The sequence below is a fragment of the Vigna angularis genome, chromosome 8 (genome assembly GCF_016808095.1).
Source record: "Vigna angularis cultivar LongXiaoDou No.4 chromosome 8, ASM1680809v1, whole genome shotgun sequence".
Classification (NCBI taxonomy): domain Eukaryota; kingdom Viridiplantae; phylum Streptophyta; class Magnoliopsida; order Fabales; family Fabaceae; genus Vigna; species Vigna angularis.
Genome location: NC_068977.1, coordinates 15,809,402 through 15,825,518, shown reverse-complemented (window position 1 = coordinate 15,825,518; position 16,117 = coordinate 15,809,402). Strand labels below are relative to the sequence as shown.

The 16,117-nt window shown below is 38.4% G+C and overlaps 2 protein-coding genes across 2 annotated transcripts; both read left to right on the top strand.

Moving 5' to 3' along the window:
* Positions 1 to 1,598: 1,598 nt before the first annotated feature.
* LOC108344405 (uncharacterized) lies at positions 1,599 to 3,179 on the top strand. The gene is made up of 2 exons (XM_052867818.1): positions 1,599 to 2,240; positions 2,382 to 3,179. Exons 1-2 carry the CDS (start codon positions 1,599 to 1,601, stop codon positions 3,177 to 3,179), a joined length of 1,440 nt encoding a protein of 479 aa, XP_052723778.1.
* A 599-nt stretch (positions 3,180 to 3,778) lies between these two features.
* LOC108344406 (uncharacterized) lies at positions 3,779 to 5,245 on the top strand. Its single transcript, XM_017582850.2, has one exon. The coding sequence runs from the start codon at positions 3,779 to 3,781 to the stop codon at positions 5,243 to 5,245; it is 1,467 nt and encodes a 488-aa protein (XP_017438339.2).
* The last annotated feature ends 10,872 nt before the right edge of the window (positions 5,246 to 16,117 follow it).

Below are 16,117 nucleotides of genomic sequence, written 5' to 3'. Positions count from 1 at the left end.
TAATAAATATCGGTATGAGTACTCGTGCGATCGTACGCATCAGCCTAGTACTCGTTACCCAAAATATAAAAAAAAACAAAAAAAAGCCGTATGAGTGCTCGTGCGATCGTACGCATCAGCCTAGTACTCATTACGCAAAACAATAAAAAAAAATAAAAAAGTCGTGTGAGTGCTCGTGCGATCGTACGCATCAGCCTAGTACTCATTACGCAAAACAATAAAAAACAAAGAAAAAGCCGTGTGAGTGCTCGTGCGATCGTACGCATCAGCCTAGTGCTCATTACGCAAAAAAAAATCTAAATATTACATCAAAAAATACCAAAAAATATAAAAATCTTCAAAAACTAAAAACATCCACATTTTCAAACAACAATCAATATTGCTAGCCAGAACTACGTGATCCTTGATTCTCCATCAAAAGTGGAGATACGTAGGAGCAAGGCCAGTCCTTGTCAGGTTCATTTCCCCAAAAATCCAAAATCAATTTCTTCAAGCAAATTTCTCAAACAATTTCATGAAGAACTACGGAACCCTGATTTCTCATTCTGAATGAGAATACGTAGGAGCAAGGTCAATCCTTGTCGGGCCCAAAAAAACTAAAAAATATTGTTTGTTTCTTTAGTGTTTTTATTTCAAGGGAAAGTTAAACATTTTGAAAACCACATCATATTCGCATATTTAATTAAAGGTACTGCCTTAAGGCAGGCGTTGTAGGGTGTTAATACCTTCCCTACACGTAATCGACTCCCGAACCAAGAATCTGGTTCTAATAGACCATGCCTTATCATTTTATGGTTTTTCCGTAGTTTTCCAGAATAAACTATGGTGGCGACTCCAAATCTCTTTTCCAAAAATATTTTTCCTTTTTTCGGATCGTCGTCCCGTCGCGATTTTTCGGTTGCGACAGATGGCGACTCCACTGGGGATGTCAGAGAGTCAGGCCATTTAATTAGATAAGTGAATTCAATGTGGTTTTTCTTTGTGTTTTTATTCCCTTTGTCTTTATTTATGTTTAATATTTGGAATAATTGCATGTGAGTTTCTTTTACTTTTTATTTATGTTTGAAATAATTGTTTCTACTTATCTGTGTTTATTTTTGCAATTGTTGTTTTTTATTATAATCTCCCTCCACACAATATGCATATCATGAGTGAGGCCCTATACCCGGGTCTGAGCGCAACTTAGAAATAGATGGGTTGTGTAGCGGTGTCACTCTGGGATGTACTTCCTGTCTGGCTATCGTGAGAACTCCAGCTAGAGTCTGTTCTCTTCATTTGTGTCTCCACATCTAGTTGATTACTCTGACTGTTGTGGAGAAACAGTGAAAAGAGCCATAGCTCTAGTGGCCTTGATTTAAGGATTAGGAAGCTATCCTTGTGAGTGCATATATTTGGCCTTAGAGCTCTAGTTATTCAACTTTTGATAAGGCACGAATGGGAGATGTGTGTCGTCTTATAACCGATTTTTTTAAAAAAAAATTAAACGCGTTGTATATCACTTTATCATCATGTGTTTTTCTCATGCATTTTTTTATGGTCTTGTTGTTGTGGGTCATATGTAGGAAGTTATAAATTTGTGACTAAGCCGTCGAGATAAAATGGAAATTAACATGAGATTTGAAGTTGACCGACCTTCAAGTTCAAACATTTTAAAGGAAAGGATAGCCATTGAAGCAGAGGAAGGAAATATGAATGGTCTGAGAAAACTGGTAAAGAAAATGAAGTCATCCCAAAAGGACGCATTCAAGAAGGAGTATGGGAATTTGTTGAGCCTGTTAGAGGTGAAGGTCCAAACATCAGCAATTACTACTTTAGCCCAGTACTATGATCCGCCACTAAGGTGTTTCACTTTTCAAGATTTCCAATTGGTGCCAACAGTGGAAGAATTCGAGCAGATTTTAAATATACCTCTTGAGGGAAAAGCCCCATACAATTACCTTGGGCAGTATGTCCCTATCTTGCAGCTATCAAGGGTCATGAAAGTACACCCTATGAAGCTGGAGAGCAAGTTCACAATCAAGGGCAAAGTGAGGGGCCTTCCTCAAGGATACCTAAAGGGATACTTGCATCGTCTGGCTGAAGAGGAAAACTGGGAAACATTTATGGATGTATTGGCTCTTCTCCTCTATGGTGTCATGCTTTTTCCTAATGTCAAGAATTTCGTCGACTATGCCGCCATGAACGCATTTGTGGGGTACAAAGAGCGCTGTGAGAATCCAGTCACTGCCGTCCTGGCTGAAGTTTATGGGACCCTTAATCGTTGTTATGAACTGAAGGGAGGAAAGATGTTATGTTGTCTACCAGTGTTGTATATGTGGTTCATTTCCCGTGTGACTGGAGATGCCTTAAATTCCCTGTGCCCCATGGATGAGCTATTGCAGTGTAAATCAAATTTGAAAGGGGCAAATGAATGGGCACAACTTTGTGCAAGTTTAAACGAGGATCAAATTAAATGGTGTGTTCCTTGGCAGCGTAGATCACAAATTATATATCACTGCGGCAGGTACCCTAATGTACCCCTCATGGGTATTAGGTGTTGTATTAATTACAATCCTGTGTTAGCACAAAGGCAATTTGGGCATCCTATGAGAGGATCACCTACACCTGCGTCTCTTGCCATATTGCAAATCTATTATGAGGAAGGAACCTTTGTTGAAGTACTTCATCAAGTTAGGAATGCTTGGGGCAACATTATTCGTGCAGAAATGGACCCCAGACCATGGACTATTGATGAAGGAATTCCTTACAGCCATTGGATTGCAGAAAGGGTTAGGACAGTGAAGTTGCCTTTCGAGTTAACTTCTCCTAACCTAGATTATGGAAAACAATTTCATAAGGCTGAAAGTGAGGAAGTAAAATTGTTGAAGGCAGAATTCGAGCAAATGAAACTAGAAAATATCAAGTTGACCAATAATCTTCAGAGCCTACAACATGATTATGAGAATCTTAAGCAAGAAGGTGTGGAAAACAGCGAAGCATACGAGGAGTTGTTAATAAGACAAAAGCAAGAGCTAGTAGCGGCCAACATTGAGCTGACTTTGAAAGACCGGGAATATGGTATAATTGAGATATCAGAGCGTGTTACGAAGCAATTGTGTGACCAATCCCAGAGGGACAAGCAAAAAGTACTAGAGGAACTGCACAAAATGCATATTAGAATGGACGACGCCGAACAATAGGCGAATGCAGCAGTGACAAAACTGAAGAAGGAACGTTGGCATCGGGCTGAATCAGAGAAAAAACATCAAGAGTTGATGAATCAGATGAAGGAGTATACCGTTGAACAAGGGCGAGTTATAAAAAACTGGAAGAGAAGTTTCACACAACTAGCTTCCCTTGCCAATGAAGTCATTAAGGATGTCCCTAAGCTATTAGCTGATGCTGAGTCTGCATTGCCGATCTTTAACCCACCTGAGAAGGTTGAAACTTTCCTCAATTACTGCAAGAAACTGATAAGAGAAATGAAGAATGTAATGGCTGAGGCTCATGATAGTTGATCGTGATTTTGCACACCTCACATGTGTTGAACTTAAATGTTGTGAATGGACTGTCCTATTGACTTTGTTTCATGTTAATTTCCAGATTATACATTTGGCAATGTTTTCGCATCTTTATAATTTCTTACTATAGTAATTGCGTTGCTTTGTCTTTTCTCTTTTTCTTTTCATTTTTATTTTCTTTTTCTTAATTTATTTCATCTAATAAAATTCAGTTTAAAAATAATAATACGGCTAAAGTCTCCAAAACATCCTAAAGGACACGAACCAGTGGCAAAATCATGGAGAACCAAGGAGAAGTTCAAGAGGGGATGAAAGTCGATATCCAACAGCTGAAGGAACAAATAACTCAAATCCTAGAGGCCATGAATGCCTTACAAAGCCCCAAAGATTTGTGCGCACAACAACCACAACAAAGAGTTCCAGAAGTACAAACTTTCCCTTCCTATGGTCTTCCCCCGAATTATACTCCACCATCAGGAGTGGACTTGGGGCATCTTGATACTCAAAAGGCCGAAGGTAATGCAGTTGAAGTAGAAGGCGAGCTTGGGGCAACCACTTTCACAATTCCTGGGAAGACAATCCAACCAGGTATTGAGAACATGATAATGAAAAAACAACCTGAGACAAAGTCTTCATCTTATGTCGTTACACCAGCAGATTTTAAGGACGATAAGAGTAAATTAGAAGTCTTTGAGAAGAGGTTAAGAGCCATAGAAGGTGAAGGAAGTTTTGAATTTGGAGATGCTAGAAAACTATGTTTAGTTCCTGATGTGGTGATACCTCCAAAGTTCAGGTTGCCAGAATTTGAGAAATATCGGGGAAATACTTGCCCATGGAGCCATATAACCATGTACTGCAGAAAAATGGCGGCTTATGCCCACGATGAAAAACTTTTGATTCACATCTTCCAAGAAAGTTTAATTGACGTAGCTCTGACTTGGTACATGCGCTTAGAAACTACTCACATCTATTCATGGAAAGATCTGGTTGATGCATTCCTAAGGCAGTATGAATATAATAAAGATCTAACACCTGACAGAATACAACTGCAAAACATGGTGAAGAAAGAGTCTGAATCATTTAGAGAATATGCCCAAAGGTGGAGAGAAATTGCTGCTCAAGTAGAACCGCCTCTGAGAGACAAGGAGATGACTACCATATTTTTGAATACTCTACAACCACCATTTTATGAACACATGATAAGCAGTGTCTCCTCAAGTTTTGCAGACATAGTAGTAATTGGAGAGAGGGTCGAGGGTGGCATAAGAAATGGAAAAATTGCACTAGGCCCACAACTAGTAGCGAGTTTAAATGAGTATGGTCCTAGACATGAGAAAGATAAAAAACGAAGAGCTAACTCACATTTTATTGCCTATCCTCAAATGTCACATTCTCATGGGTCCAATCGACCCATTGAGCGAAGAAATTACAATCGTGATGAGAAGGTCGCCAGCTTCACTCCTATCCCCATGACCTATACAAAGTTACTGCCAGATCTTCTCCGCAGAAACCTCATAAAGGTTTGTCCAACTAGACCTATACGACCTCCGTACCCAAAGAGCTATGACACAAACGCCAAGTGTGATTATCATGAAGGAGCGTGTGGACACTCAACAGAGGCATGCAAGGCTTTAAAGCATAAAGTGCAATCTTTGATCGATTCAGGATGTTTAAAGTTTGAAGAAAGTCAATCCATCACTCTGGCAAGGCGCGAGTTCGCCCCTACAAATGCCATGGACAAATGAAGAACTATATGGGAAAGCATAGGTTGTTGTAAAAGGCGAAACTGATGTTGTTTTGTCTTGCTACGAGGGTTATGCTCATGGATATTACGCTTTTATCCGTGACTTTTAATGTGAACTTTCATTATTTGGTATCTCCAAGGTTTACTGGAAATCATGTCCTAATAGGGTGTCGTGGAGAAAAACGAAAGCCGCGAATAACAAAATTGAAAAAAAAAACAAATAAATGAAGGCAATATTGAGTCGCTTGTCTTTCTTACAAATTATCAAACTCTTGTTTTTTCGAAAATAGCAAAAAATATATAAATAGAAAAAAAAAGAAAATAAAAGAATTGATAACAAAAAGAAAACAAAAGTTGTAGTGTCAGATTTTTCCGAGGTCAAATGTTGAATCAAAAATAACAATTTGATGTTTTCTCTCGAGATGTTTGTGCACATGGTGTTTGAAAAATCTCACCCTTCACTTTCCAAAATAAAGGATCTTCCCTAGTAAACATTGTCACTGCCCTCAGTAACAAAAACCTTTACACTGGGGCAGATTGGCCTGACCAACATTATCCTCGTTTGCGCTAGTTGAGTGATCCCTGAATCCATTGAGGCAAACAAAAGAACAAAAGAATTTTCAAAAAAAAAAAGAATAAGTCCCCTATATTGAAAAACCCGAAAGGGCGGTCTAGAAAAGAAAGGAAGAAAAAACGACTCATGTTGAGGTCATCTAATCGTAGAATTAATCTTTTGAAAATAAAGCAATCAGAGTTCAAAATGATGTGTGGCCTTCTTTCTTTATCCAAAAAGCAAAAAACTATAACCATTGTTACCCCGTTTGAGCCAAAAATAAATTTTTTTTCAAAATTATTCCCAAGCAAGGGTTATCATCAGTATGAGTCAACTTGGAATGCAGATGAAGAGTACTCAACGATCAAATGAAGCGAATCCTTCAAAAAGAGTAAAAAAAAAAACAACAATAAAAAAGAATTAACCAGAGATGAAGGAAAAACGAAGTTCAAGACAAAAGCAAAGTGCTCTAAAGATCAAATAGTTGATGCAATGCGTAGATGATAACCCTTGTTTTAAAAAAAATGTGTATCCGACAAACATTTCATTTGGGCCTTTATACCCTTTTCATTCAATACCTTTTAGCCCCTAGCCATGTTACAAGCCTAACAAAGTCCACGCAGATCGAATGATGATTGCTCATATTTTCATAAAGCTTAATTTTGCGATAAGACAAAATAACTTTCAATGTGTCCAAAAAAAAGATTTGAAAATGAATAATGTCTCAAGAATAGGGGACCTCTCTACCAACCAGCCAAAAGCATACAAAAGAAAATCGAAGCAATTTGAGCCATCCTTTTAGCTGACCCTTTCCTACCCACTACTTCTTCCAAACGGAACCCCATTCCAAAAACAAAAAAAAAACAACAACAAAACTGGGGCAGCTTGGTGAACCTCACCGCGCGTCTTTTCCTTGAAATTCGTCAAACCATAATCTCAAGAATGGGGCAGCTTTGCAGATCTTACTTGAATTTTTCACCAGAATTATCATGGATTCACCATCATACTCATTACACCAAATCGGGGCAACTTTTTAGGTACCTCGTGTTTCGCTTTGGCACTCATCTCCTGTAAGGAGCGTATGAGGTGGCAAGCCCGCATGGCTATCCCATTATCTTCCAAACCATTCTAAACAATTCCCATTTCTTCACTTCCGAGTGAATTCAAGCATATGTACGTTAATGTCTCGGGAGAAAAAGTCAAAATGTAATAATCTCAAAGTTAGATCTCGGATGTATGACATTCCTCACTTTTCTAAGCATTGGAAATAATGGCCAGTCTGATGATTGCAAGTAAGACCATGGACTCGAAAAAATAACAAAAAACAAAACAAAGCAAATGTTTTCATATATTTATCAAAAAGAAAGTATTTCTCATCGAAACCCTCTTCATTGACATGAATGGTTATCGATTTCCTTCTTCAAAAAAAAAAAACCAAAGAAAACACAAAAAGAATAACATTCAGATTTTCTCTCTCAAGCCATATTGTTTCATGTCGATAAGCTTTCAAATTTGTGTCAAAATTAAATAACATTTGAAGTTTCAGGAATTTCAAAATTCGAAAGCCCAGTTTCTACACTGGCCCACAAAATGAAAGGTTTCAACACCCCTACGCTTTTTCAAAAATCAAATTTCTATCAAAATTACAAGACATTTCACAAATTACAAATTTCAAGAATTTCAAAATTTGAAAGCCCAGTTTCCATACTAGCCCCTAAACCTAGTTTCCACACTCGCCAACATTTCTCAAATTACAAGTTTCAAGAATTTCAAAATTTGAAAGCCCAGTTTCCATACTGGCCCACAAAGCCCAATTATCACATTGGTCCCAAGCCCAGTTTCCATACTGGCCCCTAAGCCCAGTTTCCACACTGTCCAACATTTCTCAAATTACAAGTTTCAAGAATTTCAAAATTTGAAAGCACAGTTTCCATACTGGCCCACAAAGCCCAATTATCACATTGGCCCCAAGCCCAGTTTCCATACTGGCCCCTAAGCCCAGTTTCCATACTGGCCAACATTTCTCAAATTACAAGTTTCAAGAATTTCAAAATTGGAAAGCCTAGTTTCCATACTGGCCCACAAAGCCCAATTATCATATTGGCCCCCAAGCCCAGTTTCCACACTGGCCCCAAGCCTAGTTTTCACACTGGCCCCAAGCCCAGTTTTCACACTGGCCCCAAAGCCTAGTTTCCACACTGGCCCCCAAGCCCAGTTTCCACACTATCCCCAAAAGCCCAATTTTCACACTGGCCCCCAAGCCCAGTTTCCACACTGGCCCCAAAAGCCCAGTTTTCACACTGGCCCCCAAGCCCAGTTTCCACACTAGCCCCAAAAGCCCAGTTTTCACACTGGCCCCCAAGCCCAGTTTCCACACTTGCCCCCAAGCCCAGTTTTCACACTGGCCCCCAAAGCCCAGTTTCCACACTGGCCCCCAAAGCCCAGTTTCCACACTGGCCCCAAGCCCAGTTTTCACACTGGCCCCAAAAGCCCAGTTTTCACACTGGCCCCCAAGCCCAGTTTCCACACTGGCCCCAAAAGCCCAGTTTCACACTGGCCCCCAAGCCCAGTTTCCACACTGGCCCCAAAAGCCCAGTTTTCACACTGGCCCCCAAGCCCAGTTTCCACACTGGCCCCAAAAGCCCAGTTTTCACACTGGCCCCCAAGCCCAGTTTCCACACTGGCCCCCAAGCCCAGTTTTCACACTGGCCCCCAAAGCCCAGTTTCCACACTGGCCCCAAGCCCAGTTTTCACACTGGCTCCAAAAGCCCAGTTTTCACACTGGCCCCCAAGCCCAGTTTCCACATTGGCCCCAAAAGCCCAGTTTTCACACTGGCCCCTAAGCCCAGTTTCCACACTGGCCCCAAAAGCCCAGTTTTCACACCGGCCCCCAAGCCCAGTTTTCACACTGGCCCCCAAAGCCCAGTTTCCACACTGGCCCCCAAGCCCAGTTTTCACACTGGCCCCTAAGCCAAGTTTTCACACTGGCTCTTAAGTTCAATTTTTGCCTAGCCCTTAAGTTCAATTTTTGTATGGCACCTTTAGTTTCTCTTTTGGATATCGATCCTCTGCTAGGAATTGGTCGAACCCTTTTTATTGCATCGTGATTCTCTTCATCTTATGTACTTGAATCGATTGTTATTCTCCTCTTTTCTCTTTGAAACCCAGACGAAATTAGTATTTCTATCTTTACTTATCTTTTACTCTAATAATATAAAAACGTTGTTTGTCATATTATCTAGTAAAATCTAAGTAAAGAGGGGCAGCTGTCAATACCCAATTTCGTCCGGGTAAGTATAATTCATCACAAAAATAAATAAAAAAAACATAAAAAAAAACAAAATGAAAAATACTATTTATTTTACTTTTTGCACCCCCAAATTTTCTTTTAAACACTTAATCCAATGGCCCAAAATAATCTCTTACTTTTTTACTTTCTCATCACCTCTTTTCTCTTATTACACCCCACTCTCCACATCACCATCCACATCACCCTCCACATCTCATTCCACATCATCTACCTTTTTCATTTACTTTTTCCACATCATTTCCATATTAATTTTATATATCAACTTTTCTAATTATTCCACTTACATTTTTTAATTATATCTTCTCCATCAACATTTTTTATTATTATCCATTTTTCTCCACCTTATTTTTCCACCCACTTTTTATATTATTTTTTTACTTATTTTCCACATTAACTTTTACTATTCACTATATTTTATTTTACCTACTTTCTCCACCAACTTTTTTATATTATTTCTTTCACTTAATTTCCACACCTAATTTCTCCACCAACTTTTTATATTATTTCTTTCACTTATTTTCCACATTAACTTTTACTATTCACTATATTTTATTTCACCTAATTTTTCCACAAACTTTTTATATTATTTCTTTCACTTATTTTCCACATTAACTTTTTCTATTCACCTTTTTTTAATTCATCTAAATTTTCCACCAACTTATTATATTATTTTTATTCATCAACTTTCTTCATCCTTAACTCTATAAATACCTACATTCTCTTCACTTCACACACACAATTACATAATATCCATCTCTTCTCTCTAAAAATCTCTTCATTCCATCCCAAAACTCTACTTCATTTTTCTCTCACATTTTACTATCTCTATATACATAATAAATCCCATACCACATTTCTACTACAAATTCATCTTCTTCACCATCAATTTACCTCTTCTCACAACTTATTACAAGCAAAGTCTTACTTCATCTTTCAAATCTTTAACAAGGTACACATTTTCTTTTCATTCTACTTATATTCATTTTGATCATTTTTTAGTTTATAAATTTATCCTATTTTCTACCACAATTTTATCCTATGCTTTTTGATATTTTTACGTCATAGATATTTCAACTCACCTCTCTTTCTTAATAAAAAAATAAAAAAATATAAAACTTTAAAAAACATGTAATAATAAATATCGGTATGAGTACTCGTGCGATCGTACGCATCAGCCTAGTACTCGTTACCCAAAATATAAAAAAAAAACAAAAAAAAATCGTATGAGTGCTCGTGCGATCGTACGCATCAGCCTAGTACTCATTAGGCAAAACAATAAAAAATAATAAAAAAGCCGTGTGAGTGCTCGTGCGATCGTACGCATCAGCCTAGTACTCATTACGCAAAACAATAAAAAACAAAGAAAAAGCCGTGTGAGTGCTCGTGCGATCGTACGCATCAGCCTAGTGCTCATTACGCAAAAAAAATCTAAATATTACATCAAAAAATACCAAAAAATATAAAAATCTTCAAAAACTAAAAACATCCACATTTTCAAACAACAATCAATATTGCTAGCCAGAACTACGTGATCCTTGATTCTCCATCAAAAGTGGAGATACGTAGGAGCAAGGCCAGTCCTTGTCAGGTTCATTTCCCCAAAAATCCAAAATCAATTTCTTCAAGCAAATTTCTCAAACAATTTCATGACGAACTACGGAACCCTGATTTCTCATTCTGAATGAGAATACGTAGGAGCAAGGTCAATCCTTGTCGGGCCCAAAAAAACTAAAAAATATTGTTTGTTTCTTTAGAGTTTTTATTTCAAGGGAAAGTTAAACATTTTGAAAACCACATCATATTCGCATATTTAATTAAAGGTATTGCCTTAAGGCAGGCGTTGTAGGGTGCTAATACCTTCCCTACACGTAACCGACTCCCGAACCAAGAATCTGGTTCTAATAGACCATGCCTTATCATTTTATGGTTTTTCCGTAGTTTTCCAGAATAAACTATGGTGGCGACTCCAAATCTCTTTTCCAAAAATATTTTCCTTTTTTCGGATCGTCGTCCCGTCGCGATTTTTCGGTTGCGACAGAGAGAGATGCGGGGAAAAACTTTCAGGGATTTTTGTAAAAAGAATAAATTTGCATTGGAAAAATATGTTGTGTAAGACTTATAAGTTAAATTTCGAATTTATGTTAAGTGGTGAAGACTATATTGTTTAAAGTTTGTAAGTTTGGAATTGTACTTTGAAAGAATTGAAATAAAGTTTGATTGTTTATATCAGATATCAAATTAATTTAGTCTTTACTATCAGTAATACCCTTTAAATTATTTGGGTGTTACATACAAAACCCCTAACTTCGCGAGAGAAAATGTGACAATGGCAGAGGCGAACGTCGGACAAATGTGGCGCACATGGTGACGTCTGGATGAGAACTAACCCTCTCGCTCAAGGAAGCGAGTCGGACTAAACTGTGGCAGCAGATGGCAACGGAGGACAATAGACGGTGGTTGGCAGCGGACAGTGGTCGGCAACGGACAGCTGCGGACGGTGGGAAACAGAAGTTGATGGTGACAAACTTCTACAACTCCTCACAGTGGCAAAACAGTGCTAGATGGACAACGACAAATGGCACCAGACAACGACAAATGGCACCAGTCAACGACAAACGATGTCAAACAGTGACAAACAGCGCCTGGGCAGCGGTAAACGGTGCCTGGACAGCGGAAAACGGCGCCTGGACAGCGGCAAACGGCGCCTGGACAGCGGCGAACGGCGCCTGGACAGCGGCAAATGGCACCGGACAGCGTCAAACGATGCCGGATAGCAGAAAACAGTGCCGAACAGCGGCAAACAACATTGGACAATGACAAACAGTGCTTAACAGTTGCGGACAACAACTAAGGTTTGAAGACTAGACAAGATTCAAAATGAAACTGCTCATTTAGCTATTTTAGAAAAGATGAAATTTTTAAGGCCGCCGGGGGTCAATGCCGCCACCGGCGCAACAAAGACAGAGTAGGAAGAGACTCAGACAACCTGCTCTGATACCAACTTGAGATTGAAAAGAAATAATTCTTGAGGGCTTAATTGATCCTTCTCATAATCTTCTATTTATAAAATTAAATTGATACAAGAGTACATGATAATTAGGGTAACCTTATTAGACACAATATAATCATGATAACTAAGGTAACTATAGACACAATATAATCATGATAAATAAGGTAACTCTAGACACAATGTAATCATGATAAATAGGGTAACCTTAGACACAATATAATCATGATAAATAAGGTAATCCTAGACACAATATAATCATGATAAATAGGGTAAATATTTTAACATGCACATTTTATATCCTGCCACAAAGTAGATGTTGCTAGCTATATCTCTAGACTCTTCTTTAAAGAAATAATGAGATTGCATTGCTTACCCAAAACCATAGTGTCTGATAGAGATGTTAAGTCCCTAAGCCATTTTTGGAAAACTTTATGGGAAAAGCTAGGAACTAAACTTATATTTTCCACTACATGTCACCCACAAACTGATGGACAAGCTGAACTAGTAAATAGATCTCTATCTACCTTATTAAGGGTAATTTAAGAGGTAATAAAAAAAGTTGGGATGATCATCTACCTCATATTGAATTTTCTTATAATAGAGTAGTTCACAAGACTACTAATATTTCTCCTTTTAAGGTTGTTTATGATTTTAACCCTATTACACCTCTTGATTTACTTCCTCTTCCATAATCATCTTCTTTTCTTCATAAAGAAGGTGTATCTAAAGTGGAGTTTATCAAGAAGTTACATGAGAAGGTTAAAAACCAAATTGAAAAAGAAACCCAAAAATATACAAAATATAACAACAAAGGGAGAAAGAAAATAGTTTTTGAAGAAGGAGACTTAGTTTGGCTTCATTTGAGAAAGGAAATATTTCCCTCTCAGCGAAAGTCCAAACTTAGTCCAAGAGGAGATGATCCTTTCAAAGTGGTCAAAAAGATAAATGATAATGCATACATATTAGACCTTCCTGAAAGTTATGATGTCAGTCCTACTTTTAACGTTTGCGACTTAATTCCTTTCACAAGATATGATCAACATGATGAAGCAGATCTGAGGACAAATCCTTTTCAAGAGGGAGGGTCTGATGGAAGACCATCAAGGAATCACATTGGACCTCTTACTAAAGCCATGGCAAGGAAGATTCAAGAAGAAGAAGGATCACCTAACACTTTACTTCTATGGAAGGTTACTTATGAAAATCCTTCTTCTCTTGTCTAAAAACTAATATTTGTAAATAATGATTTTGTAGGATATAATAAAAGTAAGAACCATGGCAAACCAATCAGATTTGGGAAAAACATTCTTTAAGGAATTAGCACCAGGGCCGCTCCAACGCCCTTAGACAAGGGGGGCTCCAACGTAGATTCACCAAATGGACTTCCCAGCTCACGTGCGCCCAGGCGCTCCAACACCAGTGGAGCTGCCTGAAGCATGTTTTGGCAACATTGTCCATGTGACCAGCATGCTTTTCATGACCTAGCTGACTTGGCCTCCAACCTCGTTTCTTATTTCGAATTTTGGAGGGAAATTAGGACAGAATTGAGGCCCTTATTCACCTATAAATAAGAGGGTCTCTCCTTTGTAATTTTCACTTTTGAGCTTTAGTGAAATGCTGCAGAATTTGATTCCAGTCCTATATGCTCTTGAGTCACTCTTTCTCTTCACTTTCTCTACCCTTTCCTCTAGCTTCCTTCCATAGTAGGAAGGCCTTCTGAGTTGAGAGGTCTCTACACACACTCCTTTCATTAAAAACACACCAAAACACCTCTCATCTTCATTCATTCCGCTGCACCATCATTGCTTGCTGTTTGGAGTTGCTACCTGCGAGTTCCAATCCTAGGCAGACTTCCATCACCTCCTCAAGGAATACAACAATTTAAATCCCATGCAACACGAAAATAAGAACCCATTTCCCATGCATCATTTAACTACCCAAAACATACACACCACCTTATACCCAAACTTTTTTTCTTATGTATAACATACTGTTACTCTCTCTTTCACACACTTAAACTTACGTAAAAAAATCTCCATGCAACATCCCACTATTCTTCTAACTTTTCTTCAACTTTGCATACCCAAAACAACCCCAAACAACAAAACCTAAAACTACCCAACCTGGACTCATAACTATTACATATAATAGAGCATAATCCATTAAATAACACATATATTAAAAAAAAATCATACAACATAATACATAAAGTACAAATTTTTAAAAAAATGTAATTTGCACAGTGCAACCGAAGTTGGAAATGTGGCCCCCTTAAACCGTAGTTCGAAGTGCGATTGAGGGCAGCCGAAATTTGAAGTTCGGCTATATAGAACCGGGGACGACAACACCCTTAACCGCAACTCCAACGCCGGTTAAGGGTGTTTACTTGAAATATTAAACTTACTTCGATGAGCTCTTTGTCAGCACCTTCTTCCTCCTCCAATATCCACAACACCATCACCACGGATCACAACCACCACTGTATAACCTCTCAACTCTCAACTTAGAAAACAATAAAAGTGAAGAAAATGCTACAATGATAAAAATGAAAAAAATGGAAGGGTGAAGGGGGTGCATATAGGATAAGGTTTATACAATCAAAGGAAATTTAGGGTTGTTGATTAGAAGGTTTTTGGTTGTTTGAAAATCTTTAACTCATTATTAATTTTCTTTCGACTTTAATAAATGAAGGTTAAATATATAAAATGAAAGATACAAGATAAAGATAAAATAGGTGAAGTGCAACTAGCATCACTCAAATGTTATTATAAGAGAAAGGTGTCAAAATTTCCTTTTCCTATATCCCTCCACTGTCATGCATAGCTACTTATGTGAACAATTTGTTATAATTTTAAGGGTTAAACCCTTTAGTTGTCCCTATTTTTGTGGATTTTTCCCATTTTGATCCCTTATTTTTTGGAATTTCCAATTGAGTCCTAAAAAGTGCTAATTTGAATCAATTGGACCCCTGCCGTTAAATTTGGTTAAGAGAGTTAAGTTTTTGATGAAGTGGAAGATTGACGTGGCAAATTTTTTAGACGTGGCATGCTGAAAGCTTTATACGTGGAATTTCTTAAAAGATTAGATTTTAATAATAGGGTTTCTGAAATGGGATTTAATAATAGAATTTTCGGATAATTCTTACTGTTGGTGCTTCTTCTTCTTGTGAATCATCCAATGCTGTTGTTGTTTACTTCCTACTTTTCTTTTGCGTTGTTTTTTTTTTCTTAAAAAAGTTTGTGTGTAAAACCCGTAATTTTAGGAGTGGTGGGGACATGGTGGTCACCCACCTCTTGCATTATTAGGAAGCATTATTTGGAGGTGCATCTTACGGGAAGCTTGGAAAAAAAAAAGGAGAGAGAGGCTTATCTTTGGTATGAGGGAGAGCTTCCAGAAGAAGGGAACCCTTCCTCCCTTTCGTTTCCAGCCGTTCCAGGAGCACCCATGGGAAGCTGTTCCAACTTCTGAAGGCCTGAGAGGAGGATCTGGTTGAGCATCTGGTGAGAGGGGAGTCCTTGCAGCAAGATCTGGGAGAAGAAGTGAAGAATTGTTGAGGTTGCAAGGAGATCTTGATCTGCACATCTGGGAGGAGATAGATCCCAAAATTTACAAGGAAGTCTTCAAGAGGTAAGGGGAGTTTGATTTATTTCATTAATTGTTGGTATAATCTGTATTTTGATGCAAATTTGGGAAGAAGGGGTTGAAAATAGGGTTTTCTGGGTTTCTCTGGATCTGCGCGATTCTGCAGAATTCTGCAGAATGCGCGAACGTCCAATTTTGGTGAAAATTGGACGTTCGTCCAGTTGGTGTTCGACGGACGTCCAATTTCTGAACGTTCGGTAATTATTTTGAGCGTCCGCCGAAATCAGCAAACTTAGGACGTTCGTCCAACTGGTGCTCGACCAAATAGTGGTCGGCCAAATTATAACTTGTAGAACGAGCGTTCCCTCAACTAGTGACCGTTCGGTCTTGCCTCCTCCTGTTACGAGCGTTACGTTCG